Genomic DNA, 15,403 nt, shown 5'->3' with positions numbered 1-15,403 from the left:
ATTATTACTGGCAGCAACATCAGAAGAATGTCATAAAGATTAAATGCGAGCGAACGGAGCGAGCGAGCTTGAAAATTTTGACATTTTACAGTCCCCAAACTGCCGTTTGTAGCTATATTTTTTTTCGCTTTGGAAATTAAGGGGAGGGGGGCGCACCAGGCGCAACTGCTGGCAATTACTGGCAGCAACTTCAGGAGAATGGCATTACGACTAAATGCAAGCGAGAGGAGCGAGCGAGCTACAAAATTTTGACATTTTCCTGTCCAAAAACTGCCGTTTGCAGCTATTTTATTTTATTTTTTTCGCTTTGAGGGGGCCCCTCCCCCTGGATCCGTCACTGGTAGTCAAGGGTGTGGGTTTATGTTCATGACTGGGGGAGGTATGACCAGCGAAGTGGTGTCGAAGTGACCAAGCGGGGAAAGGATGTCCAAAATCTGCACTTTAGAGCATCCCCTAAACTAATTGTGCGTGTTTGTTTGTGTGTGTATGTACATGAAAAAGTTAGGAATTAGCCCAGGTCAAGTCTTTTTATTGGCAATGCAAGACATTTTTATATAGACTAGTATGTAAAGCAACACTGCAAAATCAATGATCTAGCTTTGATATAACGAAGCGTAAGGTACAAAGGTGTACATTCTACATCACACTGCGCAACATTGTAGCGACTCTTCGTTCGGATGTACTGAGTACATATATGCGCACATCCTGCTTATATGCAGAATGCCAACCAGGAATCACAATCTTTTGTCGGGTCCGGGCTTTTTGAACAATGTTTCACACTATATACCTATTTAATTATGGTTAAAAGAAATCATAGAAAAATATCTTATTTCTGGACCACACTTTCATTCAAAAGCAGTTTACTAACACTTGAACTACTATTTTGGGTAAATCTTTTTTTTTTTTTTACCAGCGGATTGGGAGGGGGGCGCATCCCAACGCACCCCCCCCCCCCCCCGTGACGCCCATGTAAAGACAAGGTGAAAGGTATTATGCTAAGATGGTATTCTTTATACAGGGGGCCTCTTCAGTGTTGCCACCGCTCTACCAAAGGGTCCTGCCATTATTATTACCATACAGCGTTGACAGGCTATCCATTCATTTTAAATACCTTGAGACGTGGTAGGTAAAAACATCTTGTCCAAGGACGTAGGCACAACTAAGGACCTCTGAATGAAGAGTCTTACCCACTATGTCCCAGGGCTCCCAATTATCTCTGCAATCCACAGTGATTCTTGTCGTCAGACGTCTCAACTGCATTCCGTACTATACAAAGTTGGCATTATGGTAGTTTTTTTTTTCTGTACAGGTTATACACAAAAACTATTTCAGTTATCTACACTGCAAAAAGTCCGGTGTTAAATAGTGAACACCGAGCTGGTGTTAAATTTTCGGTGCTCATTTATGGTGTTAAATTAAAACCTCCGGGTGTCATTTCCAAATTTTAAACTATTATTTGAAGAGTTTCTTAGTAACTGCACTTCTTGTTGATTTTTAATTTAAACAAGACGATCAAGAATTTTACATTAAAATACTAGATTTTTGAAAAAATGTGAAAATAAATTTACACCAAAGTAACACCAGCTGGTGTGGTCTCTTATTAAAGCTGGACGGGTGTTAAACCATTGATATTAACACCAACAAATATCAAATCAACACCATGTGGTGTCATTTTTGAATTAACACCAGTACAGTGTCAAAATAACACCAGGTACAGTGGCAAATTAACACCACGAAGTGTCAGGTGAACACTTTTCAACACCATCACAGTGCATTTTTAACACCTGTGGGTGTGGTCCTTTATTGAAGTTTGATCGGTGTTAGATTTAACACCCGTGGTGTTAAATCTAACATCGATGTTTTTACAGTGTATGTGTATGATCCGATATGCTATTGAAAATAAAGATTCCATTTCATTTCATTTATTTTTTTTTGCAGTATCCAAATAATACAGAATAATTGCAAAGTAGCATAAATGACTTTTACAAGAAGGTAAATTGTCATGAAGCAAACAATATACAAAGAATGGTATTACAAAAATATAAAACAGCTGTTATCGTTCCTTTTTATTTTATTATAAATGAAGGTGGTCTTCTCTGTTCTTTTCTTTTACAAATCAAAAATCTAGCAAAGCGATCAATATGTCTGAGGTGAAATGGATTTCTCAATGTGGGTTGATTCCACTGTCCATGCCGTCCACACTATACAGTATTCAAGCTGTCTGTTAAAGCCACTGTTTACTAGTATTGGGAGCAGTGATTAACAGATTAAATGTGTTCCAATTATCTTATTTGTGTATGCTACATACCCACACTGCAACGGCAATGAGGCGATAGTTACGACCAAAGGCGCGGAACATGAAGTGGATGTGTAGGACCTACATGCACGTATGTTATTAACTCCCCGCTCAGAAAAAGACAAAACAAAGCAATGTCATTTCTTCCAAACTCTGTGCTGACTTTGCGAAAGCCCTGTCCTGCGTCAAACAGGACTGATATTAGATGTTGAATCTTAAGTCAAGCAGCAATAACTGTATATATATGCACACCACGCGCAGTCATATGACAGCATAGACGTTAGCACAAATGAACAAACATACATGAAAAGATAAAGCACATGAAAAGATAAGGTACGGATGTGTGCTTGGTGATCTGAACTTACAAATATGACGATATTCGAGAGATGGTCTTCCTGAACTGAGCTGAGTTCATCATTCTGGAAACAATGGCCGACTGTGAGATTTCAAAAGTCGTTTTCAAACTTTTATTTGCCGTATCTTTAAACTTTTGAACTCAAAACTATTGAGCGCTGGATTAAACAGTTATACGCACTTTATCTTTTACAGGCGTCCACAGTGCAGAGAAAGCGTCGATCACATTACATAACACCAATAGATACCACGAATGAGCGACGATGCGCTTTGAAGCATGTAGGGTCACAATTGCCTGGAACAGAAACGGGAATTATTGCCTCTTGCGCAGTCTTATTGATATCTAGCTTAGTATGTTTTCTTTGCCCTATTTCATTCTTTGGCTGCCCATCAATAGATGGCGTGCGTGTAATGATCTCCTCCGTGCCGTAAATACGGCACTGGATCTCCTATCGTCGTTCACAGCGATTATGGATCTAGGTATTATAAAGCCAGTTCGGAGTTCCGGCTGCGCATGAGCAGAAAAAAGGACATTCGGACCAACAGGCACGTTGGTTTTTAAAGTCACTGGGATAAGCGTCTACTGATGTATTATTATGTATAATGATTATTCATGTAATCCTTATAAATGCTGCTTGCCAGCACATCCACCTGACAGCAAAAGTGGTATTTGGCAATATCGATAGAAAGAGGTTGTTCTTACATTCAATGTAAGATAATGAAATGGATGCTTTCCCATAAGTGTTAATTGACGGATCATTCTGGCCATCTGGTCTATGCGAGTTCATTCTTTGTTTCAGCAGGATTGATGAATACCATAAATCGTTGCGCAAAGCTTATGCATTATGTCGCTCTGAAAACGAGTGAAGAGCCCCTTAACCGACTGAGAAAAAAGAAAGGTCATTCGGACCAATGTGCCCATGAGCTAACTCCGAACTGGCTTATTGGCCAACATTGTTTACCCCGGCTAAAAATACTTGGGCTACCACACCGACCAGCAAATCGTGACAATCACGCCATGTATAGACGGGCAGTCAAAATATGAAAAATTGCGAAGAAAACGTCACGGTCTGGACTTATGTTCTACTCTTTAATTTTTTATTCTACCTTTCACACACGCCCCAATCCCCCCCTAAAAAAGTAACACACACACACGCACACACACACACACACACACGAAAAAACAACAACAACAACCCTCACATATACATTAATACCTCTCTGCAGTGCGGATCTCGTGTGGCCCGTTGCATTTGGGATTTAAAAGGAATATATTTTTTTTTTCATATTTCATTTACAGTTACCTTTTCGGCTCCAAAGGGGTGGAAATTATTGCTCTAATTAACAACAAACATTTTTGGGAGCAACGGAAACACAGTAACTACGAATTAATACCAGTCTGATATTCTGTTCATTGATCTGCACTTCGTGTGCAGCAAATTATGATATTTGCCTTAAGACGGAAGGCTTAATTAGGATACGTACTTTTGTGTCGATTAAAAGATAGTGTATCTTATCATTTTGGCAATGCCGCGAAAACGTCCTCATGCGTATATAAAGACTTCTTAAAAGCAGATCTTCAAAGTAGCACTGCAAAGGTGTCTGTAAGAAACGTCCTTAAGTGTCCATTGTGTGTCCCTGCCAGAATGCAGTTTCTACAATTGCTACGGTTTCTCTCTCTTGAGAGAAAGTGTTGTGCAGACATAACGGCAGATTAGTGGTTACACTAGTTGTGACTTGTGGGTGTAGATAAATTCGTGATGAGAGCTATAGTTTCTCTCTAGAGAGAAGTTTCTCTTTCGCGTCTAGACTAATCTATTGATCATGGGTTTCTTCTTCGCTCGTACAATTTATACAGAGTTAAAGCTAAATAGATCAAGGTGCCATTGTGCCCTGAGAAGGTAAATTGTACAAAGTCAATTAAGACGAATTGTTAAAGAGGAAATTCAGTCCACATATAAGTTAGTCTGACGAAAAAATTGGGTTCAGTTGGATGTGAGGCGGGACCACTTCACCGGGTTATACACCTTGCTCTTTGCGATGAATTAATGAAGTGAATTATTTACGTGCATGAGTTGTTACTCTCTCACACATTAGACTTCCAGACTCTAGTTTAGTGCGTGTTGGCGACCTAGGAAAATGCTACCAAGGGAGTGTAAAGACAAGGTGAAAGGTATTATGCTAAGATGGTATTCTTTATACAGGGGGCCTCTTCAGTGTTGCCACCGCTCTACCAAAGGCCCCTGCCATTATTATTACCATACAGCGTTACCAGGCTATCCATTGATTTTAAGTACCTTGAGACGTGGTAGGTAAAAACATCTTGTCCTAGGACGTAGGCACAACTTAGGACCTCTGAATGAAGAGTCTTACCCACTATGTCCTAGGGCTCCCAATTATCTCTGTAATCCACAGTGATTCTTGTCGTCAGACGTCTCAACTGCATTCCGTACTATACAAAGTTGGCATTATGGTAGCTTTTTTTTTCTGTACAGGTTATACACAAAAACTATTTCAGTTATCTATGTGTATGATCCGATATGCTATTGAAAATAAAGATTCCATTTCATTTTTTTTTGCCGTATCCAAATAATACAGAATAATTGCAAAGTAGCATAAATTACTTTTACAAGAAGGTAAAATGTCATGAAGCAAACAATATACAAAGAATGGTATTACAAAAATATAAAACAGCTGTTATCGTTCCTTTTTATTTTATTATAAATGAAGGTCGTCTTCTCTGTTCTTTTCTTTTACAAATCAAAAATCTAGCAAAGCGATCAATATTTCTGAGGTGAAATGGATTTCTCAATGTTTACTAATGGTACATCTTTCGTTAAATGCAAAGGAGCTTGATTCAGCTGATCAATTAGTCACGTCAACGATGGAAGTCAATTCATGCAAAATTGCTGTAACTCCAGCTTTGTTTTAAGAAACTGTGGGTTGATTCCACTGTCCATGCCGTCCACACTATACAGTATTCAAGCTTTCTGTTAAAGCCACTGTTTACTATTGGGAGCAGTGATTAACAGATTAAATGTGTTCCAATTATCTTATTTGTGTATGCTACATACCCACACTGCAACGGCAATGAGGCGATAGTTGCGACCAAGGGCGGGGAACATGAAGTGGATGTGTAGGACCTAAACATGCACGTATGTTATTAACTCCCCGCTCAGAAAAAGACAAAACAAAGCAATGGCATTTCTTCCAAATACTCTGTGCTGACTTTACGAAAGCCCTGTCCTGCGTCAAACAGGACTGATATTAGATGTTGTTAAGTCAAGCAGCAATATTACTGTATATATGCACACCACGCGCAGTCATATGACAGCATAGACGTTAGCACAAATGAACAAACATACATGAAAAGATAAAGTACATGAAAAGATAAGGTACGGATGTGTGCTAGGTGATCTGAACTTACAAATATGACAATATTCAATTTTCAATTTCAATTTCAATTTTTTTTCATATTTCTCGATGAAAAACTACATCAAATATAACAAAATTAAATGAAATACATGACATACATAGAATATTGCAAATATATAAAACATAATAGTGGTCGATCTGTTAAGTTTGAAATCTGTGAATGAATGCTAAAGATATATGAAGGAACCTACTCAAAAGCGAGCTTGTTGAGCGTAGGTCCCAGTTAAAAACGAGTTTAAGATTGAGAAGGGGAGCACGGGTACAACAATGACCGGAACATAAGAGAAAAACAAAATAAAAAAGTACAATTATACAGTTATATAGCAAATTCTTCTCTAGTGCAGGTTAGGGGTCGGAAAAGCCACATGCTGTAAGCGGATGAACCATTGTCGTTCTGGCAAGACTTATTATATAATAACAATGATACCGTTTAGACAGTATTAGAAATGTGTACATTGCATGTATGAAGAAGGGAACACATGCACCTGCAAATCCAGAAAAAAAAAGACATTCAACAACCAGTTGCAGTGCAGTGAGAATGTGAAATACCAGCTGTTTCCTCGTCCCAGCTATCTTTAAAGAAGGAAAAATATACATAACACAGTGATAGAATTTAAGGGCGCAAACAGCTGGGCTGTTTCGAGAGATGGTCTTCCTGAGTGATGGTCTTCGAGAGATGGTCTTCGAGAGATGGTCTTCCTGATCTGAGCTGAGTTCATTCTTGAAACAATGGCCGACTGTGAGATTTCAAAAGTCGTTTTCAAACTTTTATTTGCCGTATCTTTGATCCTCCACTCAAAACTATTGAGCGCTGGCATACAGTTAGACGCACGTTATCTTTTACAGGCGTCCACAGTGCAGGGAAAGCGTCGATCACATTACATAACACCAATAGATACCACGAATGAGCGACGATGCGCTTTGAAGCATGCATGGTCACAATTGCCTGGAACAGAAACGGGAATTATTGCCTCTTGCGCAGTCTTATTAATATCTAGCTTGGTATGTTTTCTTCGCCCTATTTCATTCTTTGGCTGCCCATCGATAGATGGCGTGAGTGTAATGATCTCCTCCACGCTGTAAATTGTTTGTTTGTTTGTTTGCTTTTATTTCTGCATTCAATCAGATGTAATTTGAATGCAAACTTCAAAAAGTACAAAGACAAAGAATAACAAGTGCAGTGAAATAAATCGATAACAGTACATAAATAGATACACATAGGTGATTGCAATGAGCAATGTAGATATACACAGAAACATAAAGTAAGATATACAGTATTTTTCAGTAAACAACAGAGATAATTGAATGCAGGAGACCACCATCATAAGCGATTAAGCTTGAAATGGATGGAGGCCTCATAATACGGCACTGGATCTTATCGTCGTTCACAGCGATTATGGATCTAGGTATTGGCCAACGTGGTTTACCCCGGCTAAAAATACTTGGGCTACCACACCAGCCAGCAAATTGTGACAATCACGCCATGTATAGACGACGGGCAGTCAAAATATGAAAAATGGCGAAGAAAACGTCGCGGGCTGGACTTATGTTCTACTCTTTAATTTTTTATTCTACCTTTCACACACGCCCCAATCCCCCCCCCTAAAAAAGTTAAACACACACACACACACACACACACACACACACACATATATATATATATATATATATATATATATATATATATATATATACACACACACACACACGAAGAAACAACAACAACAACCCTCACTTGGCTGTGAATGAAAGTGCTTTGAATCTCGATACTGCGTTCGTATAATACTATGTTAGTATACTGTGTTAGTAGGAAGAGCTTTATACATGAATACCTCTCTGCAGTGGATCTCGTGTGGCGAGTTGCATTTGGGATTAATATTTTTTTCATATTTCATATACAGTTACCTTTTTGGCTCCAAGGGGGTGGAAATTATTGCTCTAATTAACAAAAAACATTTTTGGGAGCAACGGAAACACAGTAACTACGAATTAATACCAGTCTGATATTCTGTTCATTGATCTGCACTTCGTGTGCAACAAATATAATTATGATATTTGCCTTGAGACGGAAGGCTTAATATGATACGTACTTTTGTGTCGATTAAAAGATAGTGTATCTCATCATTTTGGCAGTGCCACGAAAACGTCCTCATGCGTATATAAAGACTTCTTAAAAGCAGATCTTCAAAGTAGCACTGCAAAGGTGTCTGTAAGAAACTTTTTTTTTCAATTTTTCAATTCATTTTATTTCCATACTTCTCATTTATGGACATTATAACAGAAATCAAACAAGTTCTTTCACCTTGTAAACAATGTGCAAAACACAACAATATACATGGTGATAACACAGTAATTATATGTAATAACTGGTCAAATTCGAAATCGAGATGGGGTTGATCAAAGAAAAGTATGGCGGGACCTACATGAAAGCAAGCTTGTTTGGCTGTAAGCCCCGAGTAATCAGTGTTTGTGAAAAAGAAACGGAGAACGGATAGTAGATAAGACCAGATGATGTAAGGGTGCCAAATAAGAAAAAAAATCTAAAATGTGAACTATTACTGTGACCGAGCTATCATTGGTTTCAGGAGTACAACATGATTTGCATAATCATAAAGCCTACTTTGGTATATACACTATAAACTGTTGTTGCATTAAATCTATCGCCAGGGTATGATTAGTAAGACACAAAGAAGTAACATGTACAGCTATCAAGCCATTTTGTGTCCGCCGTCAAGCTCTGTATAGAAAGTTAGAGAGAGAAAGAGGGAAAGAGGAAGAGAGGGAAGTGAAGTAGAGTGTGGAATTGATAATGATGAATTCGGAGAGCCTGACAGCAAGACCCAAAATGGAATCTGCAGCGTGTTGACAAGAATGTTTGATCGGACAATAACATACTACAATATTACATAAGACATTACAATTATTCAGTTTCTGCAAGATATGCACTCAATAAAGACTTTTAATTTGCGTTTAAAGGAGTATAAAGACAAGCAGCTTGTTATTTCGGGGGAGAGGTCATTCCAATATCTAGGGCCCGTATACATTATCGTTTTTTTTTTAGCGAAAATTGTTCGAGTACGTGGAAGGTGAAATGCGTCACTTTGGCGGGTAGGATAATTATGAATCAAATAGTTTTTCCTGAACATGCGAGTGAAAACATCCGGTAACTCCTTGGCAGAAAATTTATACATAAATATGCCGACGTTGTAACTTAATAAATCTGATGTTTTCAGTATCTTGAGTGGCCATTGTGTGTCCCTGCCAGAATGCAGTTTCTACAATTGCTACGGTTTCTCTCTCTTGAGAGAAACTGTTGTGCAGACATAACGGCAGATTAGTGGTTATACTAGTTGTGACTTGTGGGTGTAGATAAATTTGTGATGAGAGCTAGTTTCTCTCTATAGAGAGAAATTTCTCTTTCGCGTCTAGATTAATCTATTGATCATGGGTTTCTTCTTCGCTCGTACAATTTATACAGAGTTAAAGCTAAATAGATCAAGGTGCCATTTTGCCCTGAGAAGGTAAATTGTACAAAGTCAATTAAGACGAATTGTTAAAGAGGAAATTCAGTCCACATATAAGTTATTCTGAAGAAAAAAGAAGAAGAGTAGGCTGTTACTTTCAACGATGAAACTGTGACTGAAATTGAATGATAAATAAGGAAGTTATGACATTTTGACGTTTAGCTAATTTCTGCGAAACAGTTCTTGTACAGTGGATATGAATATGCAAATGAGTAAGTTAACCATGTGATAACCTCACAATTTTTTGTAGATCATGTAAAATAAAAAAGGATCTGAAATCTGAAACATAATGCTGTTCCTGGTTAAATGACTTCAGAATAGTGATCAGTTAGATATAGGCCTATCAAGATTTGAGCCTCGGTCATAATTGCGTTTTAATGATAAAAAAAAAATGAAATTTCCAAATTTTATGTACAAACTAAATGGCATACTATATCAAATGTTTCCTGAAAATATTAGTAAAACTTCAGAAAGTCACAACTTCCATATTTTTCACCCAAATTCGATCTAAATTTTGCTGTTAAACTCGTAAAATTTTGCTCTTTCTTATCAGACTAACTTATATTTGAAATAGATAGACGGACGGACGGACGGAAGGACGGATGGATGGACAGACGGAACGACGGAAAATAATAAGAAAACAAAAGGCGAAGATAAGGGGAATGAAATAGCTAACGATGTAGAACTAAAAGCAGCGGTATATTGTTGGTTGAACTGGTTGCTGTGTTAGAAGAAAAAAATAAGAACGAAGAGAAAATTGGGAGAGGAAAATTTTAACAATGCAAGAAGGAGAAATAAACGGAAAAAGGAGAAGAAAGACAAAAAGAAGAAGAGTTCATAAGGAAGACGCAAAATAAAGCGGAGGGTAGGTGGGGTGAAGAAGCTGCTGTGCGAGATGGATTGATGTAAGGTCAGACGTCATCCAACCATACAGATCGCAGCAAGAAGAGAATGGCAACGCCCACTTATTATAAACACCTGAGAAGAACCGAGAGAGAATCTGCTTATTAAACGATTTCGTCGCTCGTCGTGTCAGTTTGCTGGCTGGCCATCACGCATTTTGCATCTTCAGTCATAGCAGCAGGGCGGGCGATTTTTCAGAACATGCGACTTTTCTGGCCTGTCAGGTAAGCTGATTAAGGTATATATAAATCCATCAAGAAGCGATGATTTCTTTCACAAAACATACATCCATCAATTTGTAGTATATACACAATTTATATTGCGTGTTACAATACAAAGGGAGAGAGAGAGAGAGAGAGAGAGAGAGAGCAAATGTGTCTATTCCCATCAGGTTGATTTGATGGTGACGGTTGGGAGAATCAAATCATCACCTCTTTGATGGAAAACGGGGCATGGCTACCGATTAATATTTTGCGAAACGCATGGAATCTAATCGATACAAATCACGGTGGAGTTTATGTCAAAACTGTACTTTTCTGCTACATAGACAATCTGCACTTGCAAAATTTCACTGGGGTCATTGAATGACAAATTTTGATTTCGATCATCTTTTAAGGAATTCGCTGTCAAAACATTGATCAGCATGTTTGCGAGAAACCGATCCTTCCATAAATACCCAACTTGTCACTCTGATGAATTTCATTTACCTTAAGTAGGACTATTTTTATATAATCTATATTTACATTTGCTAGACCTAAATATGGGGGAAACCTTTGTGATAGCGTCCCCAAGTTTAATTTTCTCTAAGAATAATTTGAAGAAAAACCTTCTGATTGTTCAAAATAACTTATCCGAGTGTCATCATGAAAATTAATGTCTAATGTCTAACATGAAATCGTAAAATTGTGCTTATGGTTTAATGGTTGCAAAGAAATATTTTCTGCTATAATCAAGCAATCACTGAGGATAATCAAGCGGCTCCAACCATCCGCTACCTCTCGTCTTATAATAGTCTACTATCTTTATCTTCACACCACTTTTCCGGTTTATATATATATATATATATATATATATATATATATACAGCATTTGTACGGCACCATATACCTGTTACAAATACATTCAAAGGCGCAGACTCCTCCAAGACAGTTAGCAATTAAATGCCCGGTGAAAAATGTGAGTTTGAGTGAGGCTTTGAAGACAGTGATCCAGTTTGTAAATTTCACGGAGGAAAAAATGGGAGGGAGTTCCATAGGCGAGGAGCAATAGAGGAAAATGATATCTTCCTTCGCTTTTCCTGCAGCGATTTAGTGTAGGGATTTGTCCAGGGTGTCTGTTCTGGGTTAGTTAGGTATCAACATCTTTATAGCTTCTTTAGTTAATTAAAATCCGCTTTTTGTGTGAAACACCATATCAATCATTATGATTCGTTGCATTGCGTGTTGGGGAATTCACCCTACAAGCACTGCCTTTTAGCATTCCTCCTCATTTTCATGCATTTCTATTTACATGTACTTATATTCAGTAAACCTATTTTATATTGTCATGTATTTTGAGTGTTTAGTTTTCTTTAAAATATTTATGTTTTTGTTGAAAATAAAAAGAATAGATTTGCACATCTGCTTCTCCTTAATCAGCAATAATAAAAAAAAAATATGAGCCTATGTATGATTGATAAGCTCTTTCATTCGAATAGTACACCTAATTGTTTAGCCATGCATGTGTATGTGTCCCTCTTTTTTGGACGAAAGAAAGATGGTTTATAGATGCTCTCCGTAAGTGTACAGAGAATGCATGCAACATCATGCACAACGCTCAGTTGATAAACCTTTACGAAAAAGCTCGATCATATTTACTTAGAGAAAGGAGAATTCCTTTTGTGTGCCAGATAAGCAGAAATTTATTTTCTTTTTGTTTGTTTGTATATATATATATATATATATATATATATATATGTTGATAAGGTAGTCCACGTGTTGGCAAGATAAAAAGATAAATAACAAAACTGCAACAACGTTTATGCTGTATTCACCAACGGTTTATTTCTTCACACAAATTTTCGAGCTTCTCGCCGCCCTTTCTCAAGTGTTGATACACACACACACACACACACACACACACACACACATATATATATATATATATATATATATATATATAATAAATGTATATTATACATATAAGTCTTATGATACGACACATATCATATGAAAACAATAGTTTACTCTTTGAGTCTAACAATGTCTTTATGCTGCTTATAATGACTGATGATGATAATAATCGGTGAAACAGTAAAAATACTGATATTACTGATAACCATACTCTGCAGATATTCAGGCGTTAAAATGCGATGTCACTTCAAAATAGAAACACTTGATAGGTAATCAACTTTTATATTCTTCTTGTTGATTTTAAACTTCAACAATGCGAATAAGAACTCCCTTACAAAGAACTTGATTAAAAAAATTTGAATTCTTTCACACCACAGTAACACCAGAGAGTGTATACATAGTTTCCAATTCACAGTGGGTGGGTTTTATACTATTGAAATTAGCAAAAGCAATGTCAAATCAACATCATGTAGTGTCATTGTTGAATTAACACCGGTGCAGTATAGTACAGTGTCAAATTTACACCACGGAGTGCCATGTGAACACTTTTCAACACCATTACAACATACTTTCTACACCCTTCGGTGTGGTCCTTCAAACGGATAGAGAGTAATAAACATTGATAGACATTAATGGTCCTTAAACTTGTTTGTGTTCGATTTGACACTCGTGGTGTTTAAATCTAAGACCGATCATTTTGCAGTGTACATGACATCAATTCTTCCTCCCCATCTCCCCTTCTTCCTGTTTTCTAACTCTAAAATAGACACCTTGCCGAAGAAATAAGCAACAAAGTACCCTGTACAAAGGATTTCAATACACAAGGACCATTATTTTCACTTTCGGGTCAACGTACGCTGTCTAGTTTTCTGATTATTAAAACTCATGACAGTTTCAGACAGTCGAATCCGTCATATCCGCATAGACGAATCTTCTGTATATCAATTCTATTCAGTTTCTTGAAAAAAAACAACCCACAAGCCTTAAATAGAAAGCCTTAAATCGGAATAACGATCCTCCGGATTAATGCAACAAATGAAAGAACTACTTCATTTTCGAAGCAACGACTTCCCAGTTGTGCGAAAAAGGAACCTGCGAAAAGCAGGAATCAACGTCTAGTTAGAATGGAAAGACCTTTCCAAATCACTGCAATCATCGTCATTTTCTGCGGTATAAGCTGTCTTTATGATTTATCTGATCAGTTTTCTCGATCGTCTTAAGAGACAAGTAGATTTCAGAAGAAGAAAAAAAGAGATCAGATGAATCAGTCTTAAAACATCCGGGTCAGAACTGACCCGGAAAGGGTCCGTTGGGTTCTCACCCCGTTCCGGGTCAGAAATGACAAGAAATGGGGTCAGATATGTCCCCATTCAGAGTCATGAATTGGGTCAGGGCAACTCCATTCCGGGTCTTCATGATCAAATTCCAAGTCATTTTTTACCCAGAACGGGGTATGACCCCAACGGACCCGGTTCCGGGTCAGTTCTGCCCGGATTTTTTTTTTATTAGAGTGTACAGAGGTGTAGAATAAGAATATGAAATGTGTTGTATGCGTGCGCTAATGCATACCGAACACACGTATTGCTCATCAGCTCATGATATAGTTTTAATTTATTTTCAGGACTAGGACCAGGGAGTTACCTCAATAAAAAGTAGCGCCTGTTTCCTCCAGTCATAGTCATCGTTACCGTCACTCCATCGTCATCATCATCGCCACCACCACCATCATCACCATCATTGCTTCAAATACCACTTCCATGATGGAGCTTCACCCGACAGTTCTTGCCCATAACGCACTCGTAGATAATGACACCAACGAAACTTTGGACTACTACTTGGACGCCCAGAGCACACCCTCGTCAGAACCATTGCAAGGTTCGAACAGAAACTTAATACGCTCAATCATTTTGTCCTATTACGTTATATTAATCGTCGTTGGACTTTTTGGCAATCTGATGGTTATTTTTGCGTTTTGCACCAGAGCGAAGCTGCGCGCCGTGTCGTGCAATATTTTCCTCGTCCATATGTCTCTGGTAAATCTTATCGCAGTCTGTTTTATGGATCTCGCGTGTGCTATTAGTGTAGCTAGTCGGACTTTCGTATCAAACTTACTGTTCTGCAAGATATGGACAGCCTTCATTGAGGTCTTTGCCGGGATCACCCTGTTTTGCATCACTGCCATCGCCCTCAATAGATATTTTCTCATCGTTAAACCTAAGATCTTTCGCATCTGCTGCACTCCGAGACGGATTAGGTTTGTTATCGCCATTCTCTGGATTTTGACATTTGCCATGGCAGTCGCCGTTGTCAGCCATATGAAAGTGACGAGGGATCCATTAACGAAAAGATGTCGCCTTGACAACACCACCGCCATATCCAAGTTTGTCAACAGCCTTATCCTGTACTTCTATTTTCTGCCTCTCATGCTTATAGTGCCCATTGCACACGCCTTCACTCTGCATGCGATCCGTGTAAGCAGAAAACGAGTGCGGGTCCAGCCTCCCCCTGACCAAGTCAGGGGAAATCATAATAGAATCGTCCAAAATATTGACGTCGTCTCCTCTCCTCGGTCAAAACCTGAGGGTTCGCAGGCATTCGAAAAGGTCGCATCCATCAGTGAGTCCGTACAGATTCAGCAGTCTGATGAAAAACTTCTGGGGGACGACGTGAAATTTAAAAGAAAAATTCATGGCGAAAAGATCACAATTTCCAACGTAGAACAAATGAACCCAACCCCCACGACCAATACGATGACGCAAGGTACGAAACAGGAAATTGAT

The 15,403-nt window shown here is 38.2% G+C and overlaps 1 protein-coding gene across 1 annotated transcript in view; it reads right to left on the bottom strand.

The window, feature by feature from the left end:
* The window catches only part of LOC139720508 (putative aldolase class 2 protein PA3430), a 34,619-nt gene extending 19,681 nt beyond the window's left edge, over window positions 1–14,938 (bottom strand). Inside the window, exon 1 of the mRNA XM_071631864.1 lies at window positions 14,736–14,938. Within this exon, the coding sequence (XP_071487965.1) occupies window positions 14,736–14,938 (203 nt within the window). The remainder of the gene's footprint in view (window positions 1–14,735) is intronic.
* Between the last annotated feature and the right edge of the window lie 465 nt (window positions 14,939–15,403).

The sequence above is a fragment of the Diadema antillarum genome, unplaced genomic scaffold (genome assembly GCF_040938485.1).
Source record: "Diadema antillarum isolate AM-2024a unplaced genomic scaffold, OU_Dant_1.0 scf00000011, whole genome shotgun sequence".
Lineage (NCBI taxonomy): Eukaryota > Metazoa > Echinodermata > Echinoidea > Diadematoida > Diadematidae > Diadema > Diadema antillarum.
This window is presented reverse-complemented; position numbering and strand designations above follow the sequence as displayed.